General features: G+C 59.7%; 3 protein-coding genes across 8 annotated transcripts; 1 reads left to right on the top strand and 2 right to left on the bottom strand.

Moving 5' to 3' along the window:
* Window positions 1-218: 218 nt before the first annotated feature.
* Window positions 219-7,771, top strand: FNTB (farnesyltransferase, CAAX box, beta). The gene is made up of 12 exons (XM_054390430.1): window positions 219-332; window positions 1,665-1,729; window positions 1,867-1,939; window positions 2,208-2,299; window positions 3,051-3,197; window positions 3,281-3,364; window positions 3,477-3,563; window positions 3,651-3,780; window positions 3,903-4,035; window positions 4,739-4,850; window positions 4,931-5,045; window positions 7,655-7,771. The coding sequence occupies exons 1-12, from the start codon at window positions 219-221 to the stop codon at window positions 7,769-7,771; spliced, it is 1,269 nt and encodes a 422-aa protein (XP_054246405.1).
* Window positions 7,772-9,104: 1,333 nt separating this feature from the next.
* MAX (MYC associated factor X) lies at window positions 9,105-13,149 on the bottom strand. Of its 6 annotated transcripts, none has more exons than XM_054390671.1 (6): window positions 13,090-13,149; window positions 12,850-12,876; window positions 11,030-11,137; window positions 10,158-10,316; window positions 9,426-9,513; window positions 9,105-9,350 (listed from the first exon to the last, which is right to left on the bottom strand). In XM_054390671.1, the coding sequence occupies exons 1-6, from the start codon at window positions 13,123-13,125 to the stop codon at window positions 9,283-9,285; spliced, it is 486 nt and encodes a 161-aa protein (XP_054246646.1). In that variant the 5' UTR covers window positions 13,126-13,149; the 3' UTR covers window positions 9,105-9,282. The 6 variants fall into 6 exon arrangements, with proteins under 6 accessions (XP_054246646.1, XP_054246649.1, XP_054246645.1 ...); XM_054390674.1 differs by having other exon boundaries at window positions 9,426-9,473; window positions 10,193-10,316; XM_054390670.1 differs by having other exon boundaries at window positions 9,105-9,473; window positions 10,193-10,316.
* Window positions 13,150-14,119: 970 nt separating this feature from the next.
* On the bottom strand, window positions 14,120-19,964 carry UNC93B1 (unc-93 homolog B1, TLR signaling regulator). Its single transcript, XM_054390429.1, has 12 exons — window positions 19,937-19,964; window positions 18,244-18,347; window positions 18,005-18,146; window positions 17,751-17,904; window positions 17,508-17,669; window positions 17,287-17,416; window positions 17,097-17,190; window positions 16,340-16,464; window positions 16,041-16,223; window positions 15,130-15,403; window positions 14,475-14,593; window positions 14,120-14,383 (listed from the first exon to the last, which is right to left on the bottom strand). The coding sequence occupies exons 1-12, from the start codon at window positions 19,941-19,943 to the stop codon at window positions 14,120-14,122; spliced, it is 1,758 nt and encodes a 585-aa protein (XP_054246404.1). The 5' UTR covers window positions 19,944-19,964.
* Between the last annotated feature and the right edge of the window lie 1,963 nt (window positions 19,965-21,927).

The raw sequence follows: 21,927 nt of genomic DNA, 5'->3' as shown, positions 1-21,927 counted from the left end.
CCAGCGCCCTCCTCCTGCAGATGGGCAGTCGCCGCCATGACGTCAGAGCGTGGTGACGCAGCTCGCCCATTTACTCTACGCCGGCACAGGGCGGGGCAGAGCTGAGGGGCGTGACCTAGACAGTAAGGGGCGTGGCTTTCTGCGCAACGGATCGTGGCTGCGTGTCCCCGCCCGGCCACCGTCGCCCCGCTGCCCCCAGGCGTGAGCCGCCCCGCAGCATGGCGGGAGCCGGTGTCCCCCCCGACCCCGCGGCCCCACAGCCCCGGCAAGGCCCCGGAGGGCGGCGGCGGCTGCAGGATGATGGCGTGAGGAGCGCGACCTCCGTTGAGCAGGTGTGGGGCGGGGTGGGATATGGGGTGCCAGGAGGCTCTGGGGTGCCAGGAGGCCCTGGGGCTGGGGTCTGGGGTCCCACGGAGCTGGCTCTGAGTGTGCTGTGTGACCGTGGGTCTGGGGTCCCATGGGGCTGACTCCGAGTGTGCTGTGTGACCGTGGGTCTGGGGTCCCATGGAGCTGGCTCTGAGTGTGCTGTGTGACCGTGGGTCTGGGGTCCCATGGGGCTGGCTCTGAGTGTGCTGTGTGACCGTGGGTCTGGGGTATGGGATGAGGTGGGGTTGGCGCTGAGGGTGCCAGGCTGCCGTGGGTCTGGGGTATGGGATGACGTGGGGCTGGCTCCGAGGGTACTGTGGCGCCACGGGGGTGGGGTATGAGGTGCTATAGGGCTGGTACTGAGGGTGCCGTGGGGCTGGCTATGAGGCTGTTGGGCTGGGATACAGGGTGTCAGGCTGCTGTGGGGCTGGGGTAGGGGTACCATGGCACTGTGTGACCCCTGCCCTAGCTCCTCCCTCGCCGAGCAGCTGCTCGCCCCAGCCAGCCTGTGCCAGCAACTTGAACGCCGGGGTTTCGGTGGGGTGGGTGGCTGCCACCTACCAGTGCTGGCAGCTCCAGAACTAGCCTGGGGAGGGTGCGTGGGTCTTGGGGGGCACCCAGCCCCTCCCTGCCCTATTTGCTCCACCCTTCCCTGCTCCAGTCCCCGGTGGTGCCAATGGGGTGAAAGGTGCCCCATGGGTTTCTCAATCTGGGGGTGTCCTGGGATGAGCCAAACCTTGTTGTGAAAATGGCTGTGTTCAAGTGGCCTCCCTGGGCAGTGCTGGAGGGCCCCCCTGCTCTCCAAAACCCCAGTGCCCAGGCTGCTACCACAGGCCAGTGTGGGACCAGCAGCTGCCTGTGGGGAGGAACTGGGGTGAGGATCACCGAGCCCCATGGCAACTGTACCCCAGCCCCACAGCAGCCTGGCACCCTCAGAGACTGCCCTGTGGCACTCCACATCTATCCCAGCCCTATGCCACACTCAGAGCCAGTCTCTGGCATGCTGAGACCCAGCCCCATGGCAGCCTGGCACCCTCAGAGCCAGCCCCATGGCCCTTCAGCCTAATCCCAGCACAAAGCTCCTCGGCAGCTCAGGCTAAGACGCTCCACAGGCAGTCCCAAGCAGCTTTGGGTCACTTGGTTTGCCCAGAGATGGTACCACTGGGAGCTGGATAAACCCCTAGGCTGGGAGCTGGGGGGCGTGGGGGGCTTGGTAAGGCCAAGATAGGGGATGGCGGAGGCACTTCCCCGAGCTCACTGTGGTCTTTGTCCCCTCATGGCACTGTGGCTGGTGGCAGACCAAGGTGGAGGACATTGTGCAGGAGGTGTTTGATGCCTTCAAGAACAACCACCATGACGTGCAGTAAGTCCCTGCAGCAGAAACTCCCCATAACAACTGTCTCAACCCTGTCCCCAAACCAGTGACTCCAGCAGCTGCCTAGATACAACATGGTGACATCAGCTCTTGTCCCAGTTGCCCAGCCCTGCCTTGTCTTCCAGACTCGTCCTGCACCGGGAGAAGCACTTCCATTACCTGAAGAGAGGCCTCCGGCAGCTCACTGAAGCCTATGAGGTACAGGTGATGGTGGCACTGCCACCAGTTTGCTTGCCAGAGGCCAACACTTAGCCCTGGGGCTGTCACCAGGTGTTTGTTGTCCCCTGGGGGTAGAGGTGTCACAAGGTGTCTCCTTGTGTTCCCTTAAGTCATGGTCATGCTCAGCCCCACGGTGATGCTCTCTGGAGGCTCTCCTGCTTGTCCCCTCCCTTACGTGCTCCTCCTGGCACACCCAGAACTGCTCATCCCTCCCTGGCCACCCTGACTGTCCCCTCTGTCCCCACAGTGTCTGGATGCCAGCCGTCCCTGGCTCTGCTACTGGATCCTGCACAGCTTGGAGCTGCTGGATGAGCCAATTCCCCAGTCGGTTGCCTCGGAGTAAGTGGCCAAAGCTGTTGGAGGCACCCTCAGCACCAAGCCCAGTGTGGCAGGGCTTGGAAGGGACTTCTGGAGATCATCCAGGCCAACCTCCCTCTAAAACCAAGGGGACCCACAGCAGCTTGCTCAGGAGCACAGTGGCCAGGGGTGGTTGGAAGCTCTCCACACAAGGAGACTCCACAACCTCTCTGGGTAGCCTGCTCCAGGCCTCCAGCACCTGCTGGTCTCCAAGAGACCATTGACCTTCTTTGGCCACGAGTGCACATTTCTGGCTCATGGGCAACTTGTCCATCAGCACTCCCAGGACCTACTCCTCGGAGTTGCTTCCCAGCAGGTCACCCCTCCCCTGTACTGCTGCAGGGGGTTGTTCCTCCCCAGGTGCAGAACCCTATACTTGCCCTGCTTGAACTTCATGAGGTTCCTCTGCCCCAGCTCTCCAGCCTGGCCAGGACTGCGGGGGCCACCCGCGTGATGCTGGAGGTGCCACCTCCCGCTGTCCCCACACGCTGGTGGCACCAAAAGAGTGCTTTGTCTTGCCCCTGGCAATCAATGCCACCCATTCTTGTGGCTGGTGCCTCGTGACAGGCAGAGATGGGGGACAAAGAGAGAGATAACCTCTGGCTTTGACCCTGGGGAGGGGGATGCCAAGGGGGTTTAACAGGGCCCTGTGTCCCCCCCCTATCCATGGTGATGCTGACTGAGGGGGTCTCCTGAGCCCCTTCCTCACCTTCCCTGTGTGTTCCCCTATCAGTGTCTGTGATTTCCTGAGCCGCTGCCAGAGCCCCCAGGGTGGTTTTGGGGGGGGTCCTGGCCAGCACCCCCACCTCGCCCCCACCTACGCTGCCGTCAGTGCGCTCTGCATCATCGGCACGGAGCAGGCGTTTGAGGTCATCAACAGGTATGGTGGCAGGCTGGTGGCACTGGGCTGGGGGAGGTGGCAGGATGCATGTCCCTCCCCTGGCATCATGTTGGCTCTTGCAGGAAGAAGCTCCTGGAGTATCTGCAGTCCCTGAAGCAGCCTGATGGCTCCTTCATCATGCACGTTGGCGGTGAGGTGGACGTCAGGTTGGTGAACACCATGGTTTGGGGTGGGGACGTGGCTGTGAGATGCTTCCAGCCAGCTGGGTGATGTGGTTGGGAGGGGATGCCATGGTCCTGAGCACCCATGGGCCCCCAGGAGTGCCTACTGTGCTGCCTCGGTGGCCTCGCTGACCAACATCCTCGCGCCTACGCTCTTCGCTGGGACGGCCGAGTGGATCCTGAGGTGAGAGCCAGCACCCGTGGGGGCATGGTGGGGGGCATCCAGGATCTCTCATGTGGGTGCTCTCTTCACCCCTCCTTGCCCACCTAGGTGCCAGAACTGGGAAGGTGGCATTGGTGGGGTGCCAGGCATGGAGGCCCATGGTGGTTACACTTTCTGTGGCATGGCAGCCTTGGTCATCCTCAAGAAGGAACATCTGCTGAACCTCCAGAGCTTGTTGGTGAGTGGGCACCGTGCCTGGTGGCTCCGTGGCTCTCAGCTTGGGGGGGTTGGCTGGTTGGTTGTGTTGGGGGATGGATATCTGTCCTCACGCTGTCACCTGCCCCTCTCTGTGCCATGCAGCGCTGGGTAACCAGCCGCCAGATGCGCTTTGAGGGTGGCTTCCAAGGTCGCTGCAACAAGCTGGTGGATGGTTGCTACTCCTTCTGGCAAGCTGGGCTGCTGCCCCTCATCCACCGTGCCCTCCACGCCCAGGGTGAGTCACTGCAGGGGGGAACCCAGCTTCTTTGTCCTCCAAACGCTGCCTTCAGGGAGGGATGAAGGTTTTAGAATCAGAGAATCATAGAGTCATGGAATCTGTTGAAGCTGGAAGAGAGCTTTGAGGTCATGGAGTCCAACCCTTAACCCAGCACTGCCAGGGCACTACCAAACCATGGTCCTCAGCACCACATCTCCAGGGCTGTGAAACACCTACAGGGATGGGGACTCCACCACTGCCCTAGGCAGCCCAGGTCTTGTGAACCCTCAAGGGCAACAAATTGTTCCTCATGTCCAGCCTAAACCTCCCCTGAGGCAGCTTGAGGCCATCTCCCCTTGCCCTGTTGCTTGTTCCTTGGCAGAAGAGCCCAACCCCACCTGGCTCCAGCCTCATTGCAGGGAGTTGCAGAGAGCCAGAAGGTCTCCTCTCAGCTTTCTTTTCTCCAGGCTCAACAACCGCAGCTCCCTCTGCTGCTCCTCACCAGCCCTGTTCTCTAGCTGAGGCTGGGGAGTTCCTTGGGTGTCCCCCAGGTCCTATTCTCAGGGAATCTCAGCAGGACTTTGTGCTGCCCCACTTGCTTTTCTGCCACGAGATTTGCTCCTGTGCTGGCCCAATACCTTGTGGGTGTGCAAGAAGGCTTTGGGGTGATTTCCCACCTCTCTGGGGTCCCCTCAAGCCTTGCTCTGTCTCCTCTGCCCAGGTGACACAGCACTGAGCATGTCCAGCTGGATGTTTGACCGCTCTGCGCTGCAGGAATACATCCTCCTGTGCTGCCAGTGCCAGGCCGGGGGGCTGCTGGACAAACCAGGCAAGTGAGTCCCAGCTTGGGGTGGGGGGAGGTGGCTTCCTGGTGGCCACAGACCCCTACTTAGCACCTAAATGTCACCCCTAGGTCCCGGGATTTCTACCACACCTGCTACTGCCTGAGCGGATTGTCCATCGCCCAGCACTTCGGCAGCGGAGACCTGCACCACGAGCTGGTCCTGGGCGGCCCTGAGAACCGCCTGGTACGTGCTGGGAAGGGGAGGGAAAAGGCCAGGGAGAGGGAGGCAAAAGGGCAAAAAAAGGGCCAGTGTAAGCCAGGAAAAGGCAAAAAAAAAAAAAAGGGCCAAAGTAAGCCAGAAAAAGGGCAAGAAAAGGGACAAAGAAAGCCAGGAAACGGCCAACAAGAAAAGGGCCAAAGAAAACCAGGAAATGGCCAAGAAAAGGGCCAAAGGAGGCCAAAAAAGGGAAAAAACCAAAGTGGGCCAAAGTAAGCCAGGAAAAGGCCAAAAAAAAAAAAAAGGGCCAAAGAAAGCCAGGAAAGGGTCAAGAAAAGGGCCAAAGGAGGCCAAAAAAGGGAAAAAACCAAAGTGGGCCAAAGTAAGCCAGGAAAAGGCCAAAAAAAAAAAAAAGGGCCAAAGAAAGCCAGGAAAGGGTCAAGAAAAGGGCCAAAGGAGGCCAAAAAAGGGAAAAAACCAAAGTGGGCCAAAGTAAGCCAGGAAAAGGCCAAAAAAAAAAAAAGGGCCAAAGAAAGCCAGGAAAGGGTCAAGAAAAGGGCCAAAGGAGGCCAAAAAAGGGAAAAAACCAAAGTGGGCCAAAGTAAGCCAGGAAAAGGCCAAAAAAAAAAAAGGGCCAAAGAAAGCCAGGAAAGGGTCAAGAAAAGGGCCAAAGGAGGCCAAAAAAGGGAAAAAACCAAAGTGGGCCAAAGTAAGCCAGGAAAAGGCCAAAAAAAAAAAAAGGGCCAAAGAAAGCCAGGAAAGGGTCAAGAAAAGGGCCAAAGGAGGCCAAAAAAGGGAAAAAACCAAAGTGGGCCAAAGTAAGCCAGGAAAAGGCCAAAAAAAAAAAAAGGGCCAAAGAAAGCCAGGAAAGGGTCAAGAAAAGGGCCAAAGGAGGCCAAAAAAGGGAAAAAACCAAAGTGGGCCAAAGTAAGCCAGGAAAAGGCCAAAAAAAAAAAAAGGGCCAAAGAAAGCCAGGAAAGGGTCAAGAAAAGGGCCAAAGGAGGCCAAAAAAGGGAAAAAAACCAAAGTGGGCCAAAGTAAGCCAGGAAAAGGCCAAAAAAAAAAAAAGGGCCAAAGAAAGCCAGGAAAGGGTCAAGAAAAGGGCCAAAGGAGGCCAAAAAAGGGAAAAAACCAAAGTGGGCCAAAGTAAGCCAGGAAAAGGCCAAAAAAAAAAAAAGGGCCAAAGAAAGCCAGGAAAGGGTCAAGAAAAGGGCCAAAGGAGGCCAAAAAAGGGAAAAAACCAAAGTGGGCCAAAGTAAGCCAGGAAAAGGCCAAAAAAAAAAAAAAGGGCCAAAGAAAGCCAGGAAAGGGTCAAGAAAAGGGCCAAAGGAGGCCAAAAAAGGGAAAAAACCAAAGTGGGCCAAAGTAAGCCAGGAAAAGGCCAAAAAAAAAAAAAGGGCCAAAGAAAGCCAGGAAAGGGTCAAGAAAAGGGCCAAAGGAGGCCAAAAAAGGGAAAAAACCAAAGTGGGCCAAAGTAAGCCAGGAAAAGGCCAAAAAAAAAAAAAGGGCCGAAGAAAGCCAGGAAAGGGTCAAGAAAAGGGCCAAAGGAGGCCAAAAAAGGGAAAAAACCAAAGTGGGCCAAAGTAAGCCAGGAAAAGGCCAAAAAAAAAAAAAGGGCCGAAGAAAGCCAGGAAAGGGTCAAGAAAAGGGCCAAAGGAGGCCAAAAAAGGGAAAAAAACCAAAGTGGGCCAAAGTAAGCCAGGAAAAGGCCAAAAAAAAAAAAAGGGCCGAAGAAAGCCAGGAAAGGGTCAAGAAAAGGGCCAAAGGAGGCCAAAAAAGGGAAAAAAACCAAAGTGGGCCAAAGTAAGCCAGGAAAAGGCCAAAAAAAAAAAAAGGGCCGAAGAAAGCCAGGAAAGGGTCAAGAAAAGGGCCAAAGGAGGCCAAAAAAGGGAAAAAACCAAAGTGGGCCAAAGTAAGCCAGGAAAAGGCCAAAAAAAAAAAAAGGGCCGAAGAAAGCCAGGAAAGGGTCAAGAAAAGGGCCAAAGGAGGCCAAAAAAGGGAAAAAAACCAAAGTGGGCCAAAGTAAGCCAGGAAAAGGCCAAAAAAAAAAAAAGGGCCGAAGAAAGCCAGGAAAGGGTCAAGAAAAGGGCCAAAGGAGGCCAAAAAAATGCCAAAAGGAGGGCCAAAGGAAGCCAGGAAAAGGCCAAAAAAAAGGGCCAAAGGAGGCCAAAAAATGCCAAAAGGAAGGCCAAAGGAAGCCAGGAAAAGGCCAAAAAAAAGAGCCAAAGGAGGCCAAAATATGCCAAACGGAGGGCCAAAGGAAGCCAGGAAAAGGCCAAAAACCAAAAACAGAAGTTATATTCAGGCAGAAAAAGGCTAACCCCCCAAAAAAGGCTAGAAAAAGCCATGGAAAGGGCAAAAAGAGGCTAGAAATGGCCAAAAAAGGCCAAAAACAAACAAAAAAAGAGGTTAGAAGAGAGTAAAAGTCCATAAAAAGACCAGAAATGGCCAGAAAAAGGCCAAAACCCAAAGAAAGAGATTAGAAGGCAGTAAATGGTGAAAACAAGGCTAGAAATGGCCAGAAAAAGGTCAAAACTAAAAAAAAAAACACTAAAAAAAAAAAAAAAAAAAAAAAAGAGGTTAGGAGGGGGCAGAGGAAGGCCAACCCAAGGCACTAACTCCCTTTCCCCCCGCAGCAGCCCACGCACCCTGTGTACAACATCTGCCCGGAGAAGGTGGTTCGAGCTGTGATGTACTTCCTGCAGCAGCCCCTGCCTGGCCAGGAGCCCTTGGACACTGCTGCTGCTGAATAAGGGCAGGGGTCCTGCTGCTGCCCACCCCCCCCTCCCCAAGACCCCAGACCATGCCCAGCAGGGCTGGGGGAGTGTTGGTGAGAAGCTGCCACTGTGGCCACGTTTGGGTGCAGCGAGGTCCTCAGGGTGCTAGCAATACCAAAAACCGGCTGGTCCCCCGGGGCTGCCGGCTCCTGGTGACGCCACCACGGCTGTCCCCACCCTACTGGGTGTCCCTGTTGTGCCCAGGGTGTCCCTGCGGTCCCCTAGCTCGTCCCTGTTGCTCTCTTGACAAGGAGCCAAGTGGGACGTGGGGGCTGTGGCATCTATAAAACCAACCTAAGAGCTGCCCATCTGCTGTCAGCTGGGAGGGCAGGTGGCCACCAACATCTTGGTGGCCCTGGGGATGGGGTATGTGACACCAAGCTTGGGCTGCTTCCAGGCTGTTTCTTTCCAGACTCTTTCTGGACCCTTTCCAGGATCCTTCCAAGTTCTTTCTGGACCCTTTCCTGTTTCTTTCTGAAGTCTTCCTAGACCCTTTCCAGTTTCTTTCCAGGCTCCTTCCAGACTCTTTTGGACCCTCTCCCAGGCTTCTTCTAAACCCTTTCCAGACTCTATCCAGACCCTTTCCCAAGCTCCTTCCAGACTCTTTCCAGCCCCACCTGGTGTCACCTCTTGCCTCTCCCCACTCCAAAAACATGCAGCCACCACAGGGGAAAAGGATAAAATAAGTTGTTTTTTGTCTTTATTCTTTATAGTCTTATAGTAAAGGGAAGCCTTAACTTGCAAGACAACTCTGGGCAGTATGTACAACATACCTTAGATCCATGGAATGAATCTGAATGGGGCTGGGGGGGGTACAAGGTGTGTGTGGGGATCACCTATGGGACAAGGGAAGGGACACTAGAGGTCAGAGAATGCCATGGGAGGTGGGGGGGTGTTGAAGGTGGGGAAAAAGAAGGCGGTGGTGGTGGGGGGGGCACAAACCAGCCTGACCCCACTCTTTGAAGAGAGATGGGAGGGGTACAGGTGCTGCCTCCCCCCTCCCAGTTTTTGCGGGGGGCAGGTGGAATTGCAGATGCAGAAAATAAATAGCAAGGCCCCCCTCCTCCCCTTCCCCCCCCCCTCAAGAAAACAGGTTCCCCACCCTGGCTTTGGGGAGGGGGCTGCCGGGCTCCTGCGCAGCCTTGTCCTTCAGCTCCAGACTGTTGTGGTCCTCAGGTATAAATAGAAACACTCATATAAAATCAGAAGGGAGAAGGAAGAGTGGGGGGGGGGCTCACTAATTTTGGGGGGGGGGGGCAGGGGGCAATGATGTCTCCTTGTGGCCCCCCCCCCCCCCTCTCCCCTCCTCCCAAGTCTGTGGGGTGGGTGCTGCGAGCCCCTGGCTGGCTTAGAGCAGGGGGGAAAAAGAGGCCGGGGAAGGGTCGGGAAGCTGCAGTCCAAGAGCTTCTAGGAGAGGAGGGAGAGAAAAGTCTTTAGGCAGCCAGGTTGTGGTGGGGAGGGTTCTGTGGAGTGAGGAGGGGGGGGCCCTAACTGGCCTCCATGCGCAGCTTCTTCCTGCTCTGCGGCTCCTCGGGCTCCGAGTCAGAGCTGGAGTCGGAGCCACCGTCGAAGGCGGAGATGGTGCTGCCCTTGGCGTTGGTGTAGAGGCTGCCGCTGTCTGTCGAGGGGTAGTTGGCCTGCAGCTGGGCGCTCGACCTGGCCTTCTCCAGGGCCCGCACTGCGGGGGGCACGGCGGGCACCGAGTCAGCCCCGGGGCACTCGGTCACTGCCCTGCGCACCCAGCCCCTCGGGCATCCCTCGGCTCCTCTGGGGCCCTGCTTCCTGCCTGCCTGCCCGTGTGGGATCTTCCCTGGGGGAGCTCTTCTGATACCTGAGGGACTCCCCGCCCTGCCTCCCATCAGCTCCCATGTCACTTCATCCCCTGCTTCCTGTGGGATCTCCCCCTGGCTCCTGTGGAACCCCTTCTGAATCTTGTAGGGCCTCCCCCAGCTCCTATGTCACCTTCCCTGGCTCTTGTGGATCACTCTCAGCTCCTGTGGGATCTCTTTTGCCTTCTGTGGGGCACTCTTGGCTCCTGTGGGATCTCCCTGGCTCCCATGGGATCTCCCTGGCTCCCATGGGACCCCTCCTAGCTCCTGCAGGACCCTGTCAACTCCCCTGGGACCATTCCTGGCTCTCATGGGATCCACTCAGCTCCTGTGAGACCAATTTCCAGCTCCCATGGGACCCCCGCAGCTTCCCTGGGACCATTCATGGCATTCACAGGACCCTTACCAGCTCCCGTGGGATCCCTTCTTGGATCCCTGGCTCCTGTGGGGCCTTCCCAGCCCCTGTGGGATCCCATTGGCTGTCCTGGAAATGTTTCTAGCACTCATGGGACCCCTCCCAGCTCCTGTAGGACCCCCCAGGTCCTCTGGGACCCCTGCAGGTGCTGACCTTGCTGCTCCAGGAGCGCGTTCTGCCTCTTGAGGTCGTCGATGTCCTGCTGGTGTGTGTGGTTTTTCCGGCGCATGTACTGGATGTACTCTGTGGCTTTGTCCAGGATTTGGGCCCGGGATGCCTGTTGCAATAGTGGGAAAAGACACGAGGCAAGATAAAGACCTTGCCCAAAAAGGTGTTGGGAGGGTCATCAGTGGTTTTTTGTGGGTTTTTTTGGTTTGCTTTTTTTCCTCCCCCCCGCCCATCCCATCCATTCCGCTGTGCCAACGTCACCAGGTGAAGCCAAACCCAGTTCTTGTCCCCAGCTGGGGGCAGAATGCTGGGGCAGGGCCGTTTTTGGACCCTGAGAACCTAACTATGCCCCCAGGAGAAGCCACTGTGCAGACGAGGTTGTTGACAGCACCATGGTCACCAAACCAAGTGCCACTATTCCCCCCTGGGGTGGGTAGAACAAGCTTGGAAGACCCAGCTGGATGAGGTGGAAGACCCAGCTGGATGAGGTGGAAGACCCAGCTGGATGAGGTGGAAGACCCAGCTGGATGAAGTGGAAGACCCAGCTGGATGAGGTGGAAGACCAACTGGATGAGGTGGAAGACCCAACTGGATGAGGTGGAATCCACCTTTCTCCACCTTCCCAAAAAAACAAAACCAGGGCCGGCAGCGAGCGGGAAGGGCTGGAGAGCACATCCTGCTCCCAGGAATGCTGCTCAGCAAGCCCTGTGGCCACGGAACCGCAGCTGAGCCCCATTGCTGATAGGTTCCCATCCCAAATGCTCGTCCAGGATGGGTCGGGAGGGCTCCTCAGCAGGCTGCCAGCACGCTCCACAAACTCACCTTCTCTCCCTGGAGGGACGGGACAGAGTCCCGCAGGCTGTGGAAACTGTCCTTGATGTGGTCCCTGCGCTTGCGCTCCAGAGCGTTGTGATGAGCACGTTTATCTGCCTGCCATGGAGAAGGGACAATCTGAGGGGGCAGGTGGCACCACACAGGGGGAACTCACAACCCACCAGGGACCCGTGCCCCACTCCCCTCTCAACCCATCAGCGCCCACAAGCCACCTTGACAGCTCCTTGGTGGTGTGTCAGCAGCTGCCTCGTGGAGAAAGCCAGGGCAGGAAGAACCGAAGTGTTGAATTTTTTTTCCCCTCAAAACCCCCAGGTTGGTAGCTTTGGAGCTGGTGCAGGAGCTCAGCTGGACCTCAACCCAGGTGCCAGCTACGGGCATGATGCCTCCAGCTCCCCCAGGACGCAGCGCTGGGGCGAGGCCGTGGGCAGGAGGCTGCTCCCAGTGCTTTCGGTTTCCCTCCACCCCAACCCCGGGGGTGGTTTCCTGCTGCTGAGGCTGCCCCACTACAGGGGTAAAAATGGGGAGCAGGGGGAGGGCCAGCACAGGCCCAAGGGTGTCCTGCACCCCCTCCCCACTTCCTAGGGCATGCCCCCCTCTCTCCACAACCCCTCTATCCTCTGCCAAAATACATGGCTGGCCCCATGCATGTGTTTGCCCCTGCCTCCTGAAAAGCTGGCCCCACATGCACCCCCCTGTCAAAAATAACCCCCACAGGTACCCCCAAAAGTTATAGCCACCCCATCTCATCCCTCAAAAGAAACACAGCCCCACACATAACCCTCCCTGAAGCACCCCCCAGCCTTCTTCCTCCCCAAAGCACCCCAGCCCCACACTTCCCCTCCCCTAAAGAGCTCCAGAGCCACAGATTACACTCCCCTCAAAAGACCCAAATCCCCCTCCCTCCCCAAGCCCCACAGACCCCCACCAAAACACCTCCCCCAAGAGACACAAACCCCATACGTCTGTGGGTGTCCCCAAGACCCCCAACCCCACAGGACACCCCTCAAGCAAACATCTCTTTGCCTCCAAGAGATGCAAGCCCCCATAAGTGTGTCCCCCCCCCGAAAAAGCCCCAGACCCACTTGTGTCCCCCCTAGTCCCACGTGCCCCTCCAAAAGCCCCAGCCCCACAGGACACTCCTAAATATATGTCCCCCCTCTAAAGCACACAAGCCTCACATGTGTGTCATGTGTGCCCCCTCCACTACCAGTGGTCCCCCAGCCCCATGCCTGTCCTCTCCCAAGAGTCCCAACTCCACGTCTCCCCTCAACAGTCCCAGACCCCCTGGTCTCCCTCCCCCTCGCCCAGAAAAATCCCAGCCCTACAGGACACCCCTAAACAGGCATCCCCCTCTCCAAGACACACAAACCCCACAGGTGTCCCCACCCCGAAAAGCCCCAGGCCCACAGATGTCCTTCCCCTTGCAAGTGACACAAACCCCGCGGGTGCCCCCCACAAAGATCCCAGCCACAAGGGACACCCCGACACTCCCTACCCCTCCCACAGCACAGCCCCAACCCCCACAGCACAGCCCCAACCCCGCACCCACAAATTTGCCTTCCCTCCCCCCCCGCAAACAACAGCCCCCCACGCAGGAGCCCCAACCCCACAGCACACCACGAACCACCCTTCCCCCCTCCGAACACCCATCCCGCAGGTCCCTTCTCCCTACGTTACGACCCACCCCATGTCACGACAGCCCCCCCGGCCCCCCCTCCCCTTTTCCCCCACGTGCTCCCGGTACCGGCAAGGGGCGGGGGTGTGTGTGAGGATATAAGGGGGGCCGGGGATGGGCGGCAGCAACGTACCGCGGACTGAAACCTCGGCTGCTCCTCCTAAAAGGGGGGACCGGGGCCGGCGGGGAGGAGGAAGAAGAGGAAGAGGAAGGTTTGTTTTTTTTTTTTGGGGGGGGGCACCGGGAAACAGGCCCATGATGAAGGAAGGGAAGGAAAGAAAGAAACCAAACGTTACCCCCCCGCTGCCCCAACACCGTGGGGAAGCTGTGGGGGGGGTAAAGGATTCTCCCGGGGATCCGATCCCTAACTCACGTCGCTCTCCACCTCGATGTCATCGTTATCGCTCATCGCTACCGGGGGCTGCCGGGGGTGAACCGCGGGCCGCGCCGCCACAACAACAGGCCGCAGCGCGCCTGCGCCGCATGCCCACGTGATGCCCTGCGGCGCGGAGCATTGTGGGTAATGTGGTCCGTAGTGGAAAGCGAGGCAGGGACGCTCTTAGCGGCTGGGAACTACAGTTCCCGGCGTGCAGCGTGCACTGGCGCCTTCCACACCGGGAGCTGTAGTTCCCATGTATGCGGTGCGCGGGGCCCGGCGCTGCGTTTGTCACCCTTCACGGAGGGAGGTGAGGCAGAGGATGGCGGAGAGAGAGGATTTATTCATTTGTAAGGGGAATAAAGGGAGGGAGGCTGGTCCCGGGGTGTTGTGGGCCTGTTTTGGGGGTGCTGAGTGTCAGTCTTGGAGGCCTGGGGATCTGTCTAGGGTCTGAAGATATGGCCTGAGGGTGGGTTGTGGACCTACCCGAGGAGGTTGTGGGCCTGGTTTAGGGTCTGTGTACCTTCCTGAAGGGGTTGTGAGCCCAGTTTGAGGGTGCTGAGTGGCAGTTTGGGGTGGGTGGGTTGTCTGTCTAGGGTCCAAAGACGTGGTCTGAGGAGCCGTGCACCTTCCTGAGGGGACTGTGTGTCTGTCTGGGAGGTTGTGAGTCTGGTTGAAGGTCTGTGGACCTGCCTGGAGGGCTTCTTGGGATGCTGTAGGCCTGGTCTGGGGAAGTTGTGGGTCTACCTGGTGGGCTTCCTGAGAACCTGTGGGCCTGGTGTAGGGTCTGTGGGCCTGATCTGGGAGCTGCAGGCCTGGGATAGGGGGCTGAGGGTTTGCCTTGGGGAGGGGGGTTGTGAGCCTCGTCTGGGGGTCTACTGCTCTGGCCTGCCTGTGAGGAGTCTGTGGTCCTGCTTTGAGGTCTGTGGACCTTCCTGAGGAAGCCTGTGCCCATTTGGACCATCCCCCCTCGGGCTCACAGAGCGAGGAGAGCCCTCCGCAGCAGTGGGACGGGACAAAAACGTCTCTAATCCAGATGTTCCTCGTCATCGTTTGGCAGCTTGTCCCTGCTGGCGGCTGGGTGTCGATCATCACCGTTGGCAGCTTCCTCACCCTCCGAGCCGGGCTCGTCCGAGTTGTCCTCCTCCACGTAGCGGTAGCCACGCATGGTGTGGTGCGGGCGAGGGATGCGGGGCAGGCGGTAGGCCACGTGCTGCCCCAGCTTGTGCTCCATCCGCAGGTAGGACCCCGCTGCCACCCACAGCGTCAGCAGCATGATGGAGAGCTTGGCCTGGGTGAAGGGGTGGCAGCAGGTGGGGTGTGACGCTGCGGCCTGGGGGTGGAAGCACCTCGAGGAGGTGGAGGGGACAGCCGCCGCTCACCTTCATGGGGAGCCCCGACCACAGGTAGACGGTGAAGATGGCCACAGCTTGCCACCAGTGGTAGATGGTGAAGATGAAGTCTTGGCGCTCCTTGTCCTCATACAGCATGCCCAGGAGGACTGGGGTGGAAGAGAGCGGCTGTCAGTGTGGCCCTTGTGTGCTCACATCCCCTCTCAGGGCGCTGGCAGCAGGATGCAGCTGCTGTGGGTCTGTCCCCCTCATCAGTGGGGCCAAGGAGCTGGGGACCACCAGGTTGTGGTGCCAGCAGACAGGAGGGGAGGGAGCTGGGAACAACCTGGCTATGCTAGGGGACATGAGGAAAAGAGCTGGGGACAACCTGGCTGTACCAGGGGATGCAAGGGGACAATCTGGCTATGCCAGCAGATGTGAGGAGAAGAGCTGGGGGCAGTCTGGCTGAGGAGCTGAGGACAACCTGGCTGTGCTAGGGGGCATGAGGAGAGGAGTTGGGGACAATCTGGCCATGGGAAAAGGAGCAGGGGAAAACCTGGCCATTCCAAGGGACATGAGGGAACAACATGGTCATGCCAGGGGATGTGAGGAGAGGAGCTGGATCCAACCTGGCTGTGACAGGGGACACAAGGAGAGGAGCTGGAAACAATGAGGCCGTGCCAAGAGGCAATTTTTGAGGACTCACTGCTGATGCCCGTCTTGTTGAGGGCACTGCCCATGCCCCAGAGCACGGCGATGGTGTAGAGCAGAGGTGCCTGGAGGAGGTGCTGGGGTTCAGGTGCCCAGCAGAAGAGGGTCACCAGGAGGGCAGTGTGGACAAGGCCACCAGCCAGCAGTGGGACCTGCCGGCGCAGGCGCAGGGTGCAGAGTGCCAGGCTGGAGCACACCGAAGCCGAGAAGCCGTAGGCCATGAGGAGATCTGCCAACTTCTCCAGCCCCAGGACACACACCCCGTAGTTCTGTGGTGAGGACAAGCTTGGGGTCACCCAGCTGGGTTCATAGGATCATAGGGGTTGGAAGGGACGTCCCAGAGATCGTCGAGTCCAACCCCCCTGCCAGAGCAGGACCATAGAATCCAGCACAGGTCACACAGGAACACATCCAGATGGGGCTGGAAAGTCTCCAGAGAAGGAGACTCCACAACCTCTCTGGGCAGCCTGTTCCAGTGCTCTGTGACCCTCACAGGGAGGAAGTTCCTCCTCATGTGGAGGTGGAACCTCCTGTGCTGGAGTTTCTCTCCATTGCCCCTTGTCCTAGCACAGGGTGCAAGTGAGCAGAGCCTGTCCCCTGCCTCCTGACCCCCAGCCCTCAGCTATTGATAGACATTGATCAGATCCCCTCTCAGCCTTCTCTTCTCCAGACTGAACATCCCCAGGGCTCTCAGCCTCTCCTCCCAGGGCAGTGCTCCAGTCCCTTCAGCATCCTCACAGCCCTCCCTTGGACTCTCTCAGCAGATCCCTGTCCCTCCTGAACTGGGGAGCCCTAGACTGGATGCAGTATTCCAGGTGACATCTCACCAGGGCAGAGTAGAGGGGGGGAGGAGAGCAGAGTAGAGTTGTCCCTCCTCTGTCACCCCCAGTAGCAGCATCCCCTTACCAAGGTGAAGCCGGTGCAGGCGAAGAGCACCTCGAAGCCGCTGTAGATGAAGAAGGGGAGGAGGTGGCGCAGGCGATAGTCTCTCATGTGCTTGAAGGGCAGCTGGAAGATGTTCCCCCAGCCGATGCTGCGCAGGTCGATCTCCTCCGTGGGTCGATAGGCTGAGCCACACAGCACCAGCACCTGCCCGTGCCGCGGAGACCACCGGTCAGGGAGGCACCAGCGGTTTGTCCCAGCTCATCCCCGGCCATCCCCAGCTCATCCCCGGCCATCCCCAGCCCAGCCACCGGAGCCCTCACCAGCAGCATGGCGAGGAAGGCAGCTGCCATCAAGGCGCTCTCCACGATGATGAGGTTGACGCTGCGAGGAAGGCTCTGAAGAACTGTCTTGTTGAGGCCAGCTAAGGTGCCGTGGCTCAGGGTACCTGCCCAGGGGACAGGCCACACCTCAGTGCCAAACTAAGGGAGCATGGTCTGGGTCACTGCTCCCGCAGGTTCCTGCAGCCCCCCACCTAAGTACCAGTCCTGACCTGCTGCCACCTATGCCCATCCTCAATACCCTAACCCCAACCTAAGCTTCTCTCCTATGAAGACAGGCTGAGAGAGCTGGGGTAGTTCAGTCTGGAGAGGAGAAGGCTCCAAGGAGACCTTCTTGTGGCCTTCCAGTATCTGAAGGGGGCTACAAGAAAGCTGGGGAGGGACTTTTCAGGGTGTCAGGTCATGACAGGACTGGGGGGAATGGAGCAAAACTAGAAATGGGGAGATTCAGATTGGATGTTAGGAAGAAATTCTTCCCCATGAGGGTGGTGAGAGACTGGCACAGGTTGCCCAGGGAGGTGGTGGAAGCCTCATCCCTGGAGGTTTTTGCAGCCAGGCTGGATGTGGCTCTGAGCAACTGGATCTGGTGTGAGGTGTCCCTGCCCATGGCAGGGGGGTTGGAACTGGCTGAGCCTTGAGGTCCCTTCCAACACTAACAATTCTCTGATTCTAAACAGCACCCTGACTCCCTCCCAGCACTCCTCATGCCACGCTGTCCCCTCACGTCCCACTGTCTCACCGCAGTGCTTGACCCCAGCGAGTGTGTGGTTGTGGTGGTAGAGGTAGTTGTTGAGGAAGAAGAGCATGGGCATCTGCGCACAGACGAAGCTCAGCTACAAGATTGAGAACCAAGGTTTGGGGGGCAGCTTTAGAATACCAGTTGTGCCCTCACCCCCATGCCCATACCGTGCCCCACCACCATCTCTCACATGGAAGCAGGCATAGAAGACAGTCTGGAAGATGATGATGTAGGTGTTGAAGGCACCTCGCGGTGCTCGCTCCTGCTCCTGGATGTACTCCTCTTTGTAGCTGGTGTACTCGTAGTACTTCTGCGCCATCCTAAGGGGGCATGCTGCCTCAGTTGGCCACCCCCTCTGACCACCCAGACCACCTCCCCAGCCCCCTCCCTCCCCCCCCAAAAGCTGCTTACCTCGTGATGTAGTTCCCCGTGGAAGCCCAGAGCGGCACGATGGCCACCCCGATGGCCACGGCGGAGGGCACCAGCGTGTAGTAGCGCTCCCAGTAGTTGCTGGAGACGAAGAGGGCGTAGATGCCAACTGCCAGGAACATGGCCCACTTGGTGCCCAAGAACCTGCCATGAGGAGGTGGAGAAGGCGTCAGCAAGCAGCCCCAGCGTGCCCAGGGGTGAGGAGAAGTGATGGTGAGGTCCTACCGGATGAGGACGGGTGTGTAGAGCAGTGCCACCACCGGGGTGACGTTGATGCCCATCAGGACCTTGCGGTCGATGTCCTCCAGTTGGATGTTGCTGTACTTCACCTCCCGGTAAGTCTCGTCGTAGTGGAGGATCAGCTGCATCTGCAGGAGGCCTTTTTGGGGGTGGAGGAGGCCCAGGTTGTCAGCCCCTTCACCCTCGAGCTTCCCCCCGAAGGCACGGGGAGGTGGTCCCCAGGGGGAGCAGGGCCATACCCAGGTAGACAGCATAGGTGAGGGTGAGGGCCAGGCTGGCAGCCACCACGTTCTTCACCACCCCCAGGCGCTTGCGGCGGAAATACTTCTGCTCCTCCTCCTCCTCGTTGTAGTCGGGGGGAGCACCCACAAAATCGTCCAGCTGTGGGGGGGAACCCCCCCAGCCCAAGCCCTGCTGTGAGCCCTGGGGATAGAGCACCCAGCCAGCACCCATGGGTGAGCACCACCCCAGGCCTCACCTGTGCCTCTGGCCCCTCAGCGCCCAACCTGTTACCGGCCACTGGCTTGGCTGCGTCCTGGTAGCAGTTGAGGTCCTTCTCCATTGTGGCCTCTGAAGAGGGGGCTGGGTGGTGTCAGGGGTGGGGAGATCATGGTGGTGCCCCCAAGTCCTGCACCCATGGGCCCAGCATCCCCAGACCCTGCACCCATGTGTCTTGTGCCCCCCAGACCCTGCACCCATGTGTCTTGTACCCCCCAGACCCTGCACCCTTGTGTCTTGTGCCCCCCAGACCCTGCACCCTCGTGTCTTGTGCCCCCCAGACCCTGCACCCTTGTGTCTTGTACCCCCCCAGACCCTGCACCCTCGTGTCTTGTACCCTCCAGACCCTGCACCCTCGTGTCTTGTGCCCCCCAGACCCTGCACCCTCGTGTCTTGTACCCTCCAGACCCTGCACCCTCGTGTCTTGTACCCCCCAGACCCTGCACCCTCGTGTCTTGTACCCTCCAGACCCTGCACCCTCGTGTCTTGTGACCCCCCAGACCCTGCACCCTCGTGTCTTGTACCCCCCCAGACCCTGCACCCTCGTGTCTTGTACCCTCCAGACCCTGCACCCTCGTGTCTTGTACCCCCCCAGACCCTGCACCCTCGTGTCTTGTACCCCCCGGACCCTGCACCCTCGTGTCTTGTACCCCCCAGACCCTGCACCCTCGTGTCTTGTACCCCCCGGACCCTGCACCCTCGTGTCTTGTGCCCCCAGACCCTGCACCTCGTGTCTTGTGCCCCCCGGACCCTGCACCTCGTGTCTTGTACCCCCCGGACCCTGCACCCTCGTGTCTTGTACCCCCCGGACCCTGCACCCTCGTGTCTTGTGCCCCCCCGACCCTGCACCCTCGTGTCTTGTACCCCCCCAGACCCTGCACCCTCGTGTCTTGTGCCCCCCAGACCCTGCACCCTCGTGTCTTGTACCCCCCCAGACCCTGCACCCTCGTGTCTTGTACCCCCCCAGACCCTGCACCCTCGTGTCTTGTACCCCCCAGACCCTGCACCCTCGTGTCTTGTGCCCCCAGACCCTGCACCCTCGTGTCTTGTACCCCCCGGACCCTGCACCCTCGTGTCTTGTACCCCCCGGACCCTGCACCCTCGTGTCTTGTACCCCCCAGACCTGCACCCTCGTGTCTTGTACCCCCCAGACCTGCACCCTCGTGTCTTGTACCCCCCGGACCCTGCACCCTCGTGTCTTGTACCCCCCGACCCTGCACCCTCGTGTCTTGTACCCCCCGACCCTGCACCCTCGTGTCTTGTACCCCCCCAGACCTGCACCCTCGTGTCTTGTACCCCCCCAGACCTGCACCCTCGTGTCTTGTGCCCCCCAGACCCTGCACCCTCGTGTCTTGTGCCCCCCAGACCCTGCACCCTCGTGTCTTGTGCCCCCCAGACCCTGCACCCCTGTGTCTTGTACCCCCCAGACCTGCACCCAGTGACCCAGCACCCCCAGACCTTCCACCCTGGGATCCGGTACCCCCAAACTCTGCACACTGGAGTCCAGCACCCCCAAAACCTGCACCCATACCCTACACCCTCAGCACCTTTGTGCCCTACACCCAGCACCCCAGACCCCGCACCCATGTGTTTTGTACGCCCCCAAAGCTGCACCCATGTGCCCTGCACCCAGCATCTCCAGACCCCGCACCCATACCCTGCACCCTCAGCACCTTGCATCCTTGTGCTGTGCACCCCTGTCCCCAGCAGCTTGCACCCCTGGTGCTCAGCACCCCCCCAGCCCCTGGGCCCCGGTCCCGGCGCCGCTGGGGGCGGGGCGGTGCCGCTTCCTCTTTCGGACGGGGCGGGACGGGGGTGGTTAAAGGGACCGCTCCTGCCCCCCCCCCCGGCCGCAGGAGCCCCCCTACCCAGCCCCCTGACCCCGCTGCACAGCACCCCTGTCGCCCCAAACTGCACAGCACCCTAAACCCCTCCTGCGCAGCCCCCAAACCTGCACAGCCCCCATGTCTGTCCCCCACCTAGCACCCATCTTGCACATCATCCTGAACCCCCTGCACAGCACTCGTGCCACCCCAAACTGCACAGCACCATCACCCCCCGCTGCACAGCACCCATATGTCACCCCAAAACTGCACAGCACCCTCACCCCCGCTGCACAGCACCCATATGTCACCCCAAACTGCACAGCACCCAGACACCCCTGCCTCCCCAGCACTCATCCTGAGCAGCACCCTGATCCCCTCTTGCACAATTCCCACCCCTGGCCACTCACCCACTCCCGCCCCAGCACCCCAGTCCCTCCCAGTCCCTCCAGTGCTCCCACCAGGCCCTGTAATGGGTGCCCCGTGGTGCCGGTTGCCTGCCGCTCTCACTTCCTTTTCCTGGACCTGGGTGATGGAAGGGGGGAGTGGGACTGGTCTGGGGAGGGGGTGGCAGGAACCCAAAACCCTGGTGGAGGGGTCAGGAAGGTGCTAGGAGCATATGGTGCTGATACTGGGGTGCTGGTGCCCCAGGGTAGGGTGGGGAGGGTGAAACCTGAGGTCACAAGGAGCTGAGGCAGGATCCAGCCCAGCAGGATTCTTGAGCTGCAGGCAGCACCATGTCGGGAGGGTGCTGAGCCCCTGGGGTTGCAGGGGGAGACATGGTAGGGGACAGCCAAGGGACGTGGCAGTGGCACACAGAATGTGGCCCCAGGGTCCCACCTCACCCTGGGGAAGGTAAAGAGGAGTCACCCCGGGGGGGGCAAAGGGCCCTTCTTGGGGGTGCTGATTTGTACCCCAAACCTGAGCCATGGGGGTTGGCGAGGGCAGGCTGGGGATGTAACCACCCCCAGGGCAGATTTGGGCCCCCCCCAAATATCCCCCCCCAGGTCTGCAGGCACTTCCAGCCCAATGACACAAATGGGGAGCTGGGCTCCCAGTTTTCCCACAGGGCCTGTGGGGGGGATGCTCTCTCCAGCTGTGTCCCCAGATTGGGGTGGGGGACACCAGTACCCCCCCCAACGAGCCCACTCTGTGTCCTGATCCGTGGCAGGGGAGGGACATGTGGCATCTGCCATGGCAACAGGGGCTGTGTGGGGACAGCTGTGCCCCCCTTAAGGCCAGGGCTGACTCCTGGGGTTGCCCTGGGCATCACGGGTGCCAGTTTGGGGCGGTGCTCGGCAGGGCAAAACCGTTCCCCCTCCCCTAGGGGGGCTGCTGTGGGTGCCCAGGATGGGGTGTGGGGCAGGGCCATGGCCCTTCCTGTTGGGAAAGAGCAGTAATTTGGGTGGGTGGAGAGCTGGTGGCCAAGGCTGGGCGTGGGGTGAGCTTGAGGCCTCAGCCGTATGGACAAGGCAGGGGATCTGTGGGGCCCCTGTGGGTCAGGGTGGCCCTGAGGAGCAGGTTAAGGGGTCTCAGGGGGGTCTCCATGGATCAGGGTGGTCAGGAGGAGCAGGTTAAGGGGTCTCAGGGGGGTCTCCATGGATCAGGGTGGTCAGGAGGAGCAGGTTAAGGGGTCTCAGGGGGGTCTCCATGGATCAGGGTGGTCAGGAGGAGCAGGTTAAGGGGTCTCAGGGGGGTCAGGAGGAGCAGGTTAAGGGGTCTCAGGGGGGTCTCCATGGGTCAGGGTGGTCAGGAGGAGCAGGTTAAGGGGTCTCAGGGGGGTCTCCATGGATCAGGGTGGTCAGGAGGAGCAGGTTAAGGGGTCTCAGGGGGGTCTCCAT

This window comes from Indicator indicator, chromosome 21 (assembly GCF_027791375.1).
Source record: "Indicator indicator isolate 239-I01 chromosome 21, UM_Iind_1.1, whole genome shotgun sequence".
In the NCBI taxonomy this organism is placed as follows: Eukaryota; Metazoa; Chordata; class Aves; order Piciformes; family Indicatoridae; genus Indicator; species Indicator indicator.
The sequence above is the reverse complement of the archived record's forward strand: the minus strand, read 5'-3'. Positions and strand labels throughout refer to the sequence as shown.

Bases quoted from the DNA above. Each gene is read 5' to 3' on its own strand.
- UNC93B1 (XM_054390429.1), bottom strand. The intron at 18,147-18,243 runs GTGAGGCCTGGG...TCCCCCCCACAG, and splicing joins CTGAGGGGCCAGAGGCACAG to CTGGACGATTTTGTGGGTGC. The intron at 17,191-17,286 runs GTGAGAGATGGT...TCAATCTTGTAG, and splicing joins TCTTCTATGCCTGCTTCCAT to CTGAGCTTCGTCTGTGCGCA.
- MAX (XM_054390671.1), bottom strand. From the start codon at position 13,125: ATGAGCGATAACGATGACATCGAGGTGGAGAGCGAC. The intron at 11,138-12,849 runs GTACGTTGCTGC...TCTCCATGGCAG, and splicing joins AGCCGAGGTTTCAGTCCGCG to GCAGATAAACGTGCTCATCA. The intron at 9,514-10,157 runs GTCCTACAGGAG...GCAGTGACCGAG, and splicing joins GGTCCCAGAGGACCTGGGGG to TGCCCCGGGGCTGACTCGGT.
- FNTB (XM_054390430.1), top strand. From the start codon at position 219: ATGGCGGGAGCCGGTGTCCCCCCCGACCCCGCGGCCCCACAGCCCCGG. The intron at 3,564-3,650 runs GTGAGAGCCAGC...TTGCCCACCTAG, and splicing joins ACGGCCGAGTGGATCCTGAG to GTGCCAGAACTGGGAAGGTG. The intron at 4,036-4,738 runs GTGAGTCACTGC...TCCTCTGCCCAG, and splicing joins CCGTGCCCTCCACGCCCAGG to GTGACACAGCACTGAGCATG.